Below are 4134 nucleotides of genomic sequence, written 5' to 3' on the forward strand. Positions count from 1 at the left end.
TTTGACAGGGAACTTCTGGACAATTGAGCTGAAAGAGAGTACAGAGAGGCAAGAACATCAGGGAAAGAGAGCACCTGTGTTCTGAGGACACACACAAGACAGGGTTTGTGGGTCGGGGACATGATCCTTGGAACTAACCTGAAATGACTCAGAAAACCTATGTGGGTGTTTATGCAGACAAATCAGGGCAGATGAACAGGAGAGAGAGATGATGGACAAATGGCAGAATGTTGAACACTGGGTGTTCTGTACAAAATTCTGCACGCCATTCTTGCAAATTTTCTGTAAGCTTGAGGTTGTTTAAAAATGAAAATTATATGCAGAGTGAAACTTGAAAACCCCCAAGCTGTCTGTCAGAAGGTGAAGGCATAAATAGGCTGTGATCCATCCAGACAATGGAATACTATTTAGCACTAATGAGAAAGGAGCTATTGGTGCAGCCACTGTGGAGAGCAGGGTGAATGTTCAGAAAATTAAAAGTAGATCTACCACACGATGCATCAATCCCAACTTCTGGGTATTTATACAAAAAGTAAGATATAAAAATATTAGCTCCAAAAAATAACATGTCCCCTTATGGTGATTGCACTGTTATTTGCAGTAGCCAAGATAGGGAATCAGCTCAAGTGTCCATTGATGGATGAATGGTAAAGAAAAAAATATATTCATACAATGGATAGTATTTTCTATAAACAAGAAGGAAATCAGGCCATTTTCAAAAACATGGATGGATGGATACCTTGTGGACATGTTGCTAAGTGAAGGTAATCAGGGAAAAATGCTGTATGATCTCATGTATATATGAAATCTAAAATGAAACAAAACAAGAAAAAAACCCACAAACCCCCGGAAAACCAGAAAGCCCAGCTCATAGATGCAGAGAACAGATTGGTGGTTTCCAGAGGATGGAGATGGGACTGGGTGTAATAGATGAAGAGGGGCAAAAGATATGAACTCCTAGTTATGAGATGAATGAGTTCTGGGGAGGTAATGAACAGCATGGAAACTATAGTTAATAGCACTGTATTGTTGTATACTTGGAAACTGTAAGACAGTAGATCATAAACGTTCTCATCATAAGAAAAATATCCCATTACTGTGCAAGGATTTCAATATTAAGTACTTATTGTCCGGGCTGCTCAGAACTTTTGAGGTCTGAACAGAACAGAACACTCACGGAGCAAGAGGTAGCTGACCATCTTCTTCTGGAGAAGGGGACTGGAGATGCAGCAGGAGAAGTTCTGAACATCCCCATCCTGGATGGTCACATTGGACACCACCGTGAAGAGACCTGTTGTTGGCGAGGCTGAGAGGTGGGTCATAGAAGGTAGGGGCTGTCCTCTAAAATCTCTCCATTCCGCCTGGGGCTCTGGGAACCAGCCTTCTGAGGTGCACTGTGCCCAGACAGTTTCACCTTGGACAGCTTGCACTTGGATTCTGGGCATCCCGCCCAGACCTGTGGGAAGAGATGCCCATTCCAGTCTACACAACCACCAGTGCTTTCATCAGAAAAGTACAGATATTGAGAATTCCAGCAGAGATTGGGATTTTTTCACAGACTACTTACTCTGTGTAATATTTATATGCTGTATGTTACCCTTGTTCCCAGAATGCACAGGACAAAACAAAAAAGGACCAAGAATGTCAAAAACCATTCTATACTGCAAAATTAGTGTCTTTTCCTCCCTGTGTCTCTGTCCCTCCTTCTGCCTCTGTCCTTCCCTTTCTACCTCTGCTCCCCTCTTTCTGGATTGGCGTAGAAAAGGGAGAGAAAAGGGTGTCCTGAACGGGACTTCCCAGGAATCACTGCTTCTGGTGCCAACATGTTAGTGCTTTTGTGGGATGTGCTCAGGCTTGGGCTACAGTGGGATGATCTGCATTGGGCATCAGGTTTGGGGGAGGGGACTCGGGGGACAATGAACTCCAGCAGCTCACGCTTACCTGCCACCATCAGCCACAGCCTGACCTCTGCAGACATGTTGCCATCTTTGAAGTTACAGTGGAATGTTCCATTATCAAAAACTGTCACGTTGTGGATCTTCACTGTGGCTTTTCCCTGGTCCAGCCCAGCACTCAGGAAAGTGGTCCTTCCCTGGTACTCTCTCATCTGTTCTTCCTTCATGTCTGTCCCATTCTTGTGCAGGTGCACGACTTGGGATGGCTGATCCCTGTACCACCGAAGCTCCATGTCCTCGGCACTGATATTGAGGGACAGATGGCATGGTAGCTCCACATTTTCGCCCAGCACCGCCAGAACAGGCATTTTAGGTCCAAGGATGGAGAAATCAGCTTTCCCTTATGAGATCAGATCAGAAAGCCCTAGTTAGCCTGGGTCTGAGGAGACAAGGGCCCTCCCACCGAGACCTAGGGTTCTCTGGGAAGTACTGCTTGGATCCCTGGCTGACAGCTGCTGTGGGTAGGTGCCAGCCAGCTCCCTCCGACATTCTCTTCCATATGGGGTCATCCTCCTAGCATGGGTGAGGGGAGCTCTCCTACCGTTTGCAGGGATGCTGCAGGACAGGAGCTGCAGGACGATGAAGATGGTGGAGCAGCTGGGTGGAAAGATGACTCGACCATGTGTGTTTGCCATGCCTGTGGGAACAGAGAGGCCTGAGCCCTACACATCGGAGGCTGAGGTAATTTCTGTCTCTGCCAGTCTCTTTCTCTGTCTATCTGTCTTTCTAGTTCTCTGTTTGTCTGTCTTGGTGGGAGGACAGGCGGCACCAGCAGGCTAATGGGAGTTAAAGGAACTTGGCTGGGGGAGGGAAAGGTCTCACTTTTATCTCTCTTGGCCCCTGTCACCCACACATAAGGTATTCATTCTACAGATGGAGAGACAGGGGCCTCCACCTGCCCTGTTTGGAATCTATTTTCAGATATAATTTCTCTTATCCTCATCTGTCCACAGAGTGATTCAGACACATCCTCCAGTGAATGGGCTCCGTCTCCCCACTGACTGGTGTAAGAGTATTTCCCGATTTCTCTCTGTTCAAACATGAACACGAGGCATGCTGGGGAAGGGAACACACCTTTGAGGCAGTGAATCCATGGTCAGAACTATAAATGTCCACCCCCTTCAAGCCCCTTGTCCCTGTTGCTCCCAAAGAAACCTCTGCAGGTGAAGTGGGGGAGACAAGCCTCAGGGTGCCTTGGCTGTGATGGCCTGAGCCAAAGACATACCAAAGCTTTTTTATGGTGAATTCAATTTCAAGTACCCATAATCTGAGACTCATCTGCCGTTCTGGGGGATTTCACCCAGCAGAGCTTTGAAGATTTGGCGTTTATGTAAAGCATGAGGAGGTGTGTTAGTCGATACTCTAATCCTGTTGGACGCTTGTCTTTCTTTGGTGAAAGTCCCTGGAGCCTCCCTGTCACTGACAAGTAGGGACAGTGTGTAGAAAGTAGAGATATACATGAAAGCCCTTAAAATAGAAGACACTCACCTGGCCAAGTCTGGCTCTAGGTTTCCCAGGAATCAATTTAATTCTCTGTAAGTTCCACGTGAGGCATAGAAAAAGTCTTCTGGTGGTGTTTGGAGAGAGGAGCAGCTGAGTTTTCCAGTTTCTGCAGAGTTCTCCTATTGCTCTTTGTCAAAATAGCAACACACCTATTTAGCAGTTGCAACAGGAATAAAAATACGTAGGCCAAGTGCTTCCTACAGGGTGTGGTCAACGGAACTGAACACACTAACTGGGAGTAACAAGGCCCTGTCACAGGAGATAAGGGGAGAGGAGACTACACAAGGCAGTCCATGGAAGGATGGTTGTCAGTCCAAAGCCAAGAGCCTCAAAGAGGAGACATGGCTCTCGAGTGGTAGGATCTGGGCCAAGGGCAGAAACTGGAGGATTCAGATAAAGTTGTTCCACTATCAAAAGACCTCCAGTCCTCAACAGGCTGGGCTGTTTTCTTTGGTAAAGTTTCTCATGATCAGGTTGAAGTTGGCCAATTTCTGGCATTGCCACTGGAGACTCCTGTGTGGGAAATTAGGCAACATCCCCCTCATCTCTGTGGCCATGGCAGTCTGTTCTCCTTGGGAGGGCCCCCTTTGGCCAGGTTCAGAACACTCACCTCGTGCACCTCTTGTGTGAGTGAGACACTTGACTAAACCCTGCCCATTCTTCCCTCTTGTTGGCT

The 4134-nt window shown here is 47.1% G+C and overlaps 1 protein-coding gene across 1 annotated transcript; it reads right to left on the reverse strand.

The window, feature by feature from the left end:
* Positions 1-6: 6 nt before the first annotated feature.
* LOC116863752 (butyrophilin-like protein 10) lies at positions 7-2590 on the reverse strand (the record flags this gene model as incomplete). The annotated part of the gene is made up of 4 exons (XM_032851112.1): positions 2497-2590; positions 1942-2295; positions 1178-1456; positions 7-28 (listed from the first exon to the last, which is right to left on the reverse strand). Coding segments are annotated over exons 1-4 (749 nt in total), but the record flags the coding sequence as incomplete, so codon positions are not given.
* Positions 2591-4134: the final 1544 nt, after the last annotated feature.

The sequence above is a fragment of the Lontra canadensis genome, unplaced genomic scaffold (assembly GCF_010015895.1).
Source record: "Lontra canadensis isolate GAN:19392208 unplaced genomic scaffold, GSC_riverotter_1.0 scaffold2894, whole genome shotgun sequence".
NCBI lineage: Eukaryota > Metazoa > Chordata > Mammalia > Carnivora > Mustelidae > Lontra > Lontra canadensis.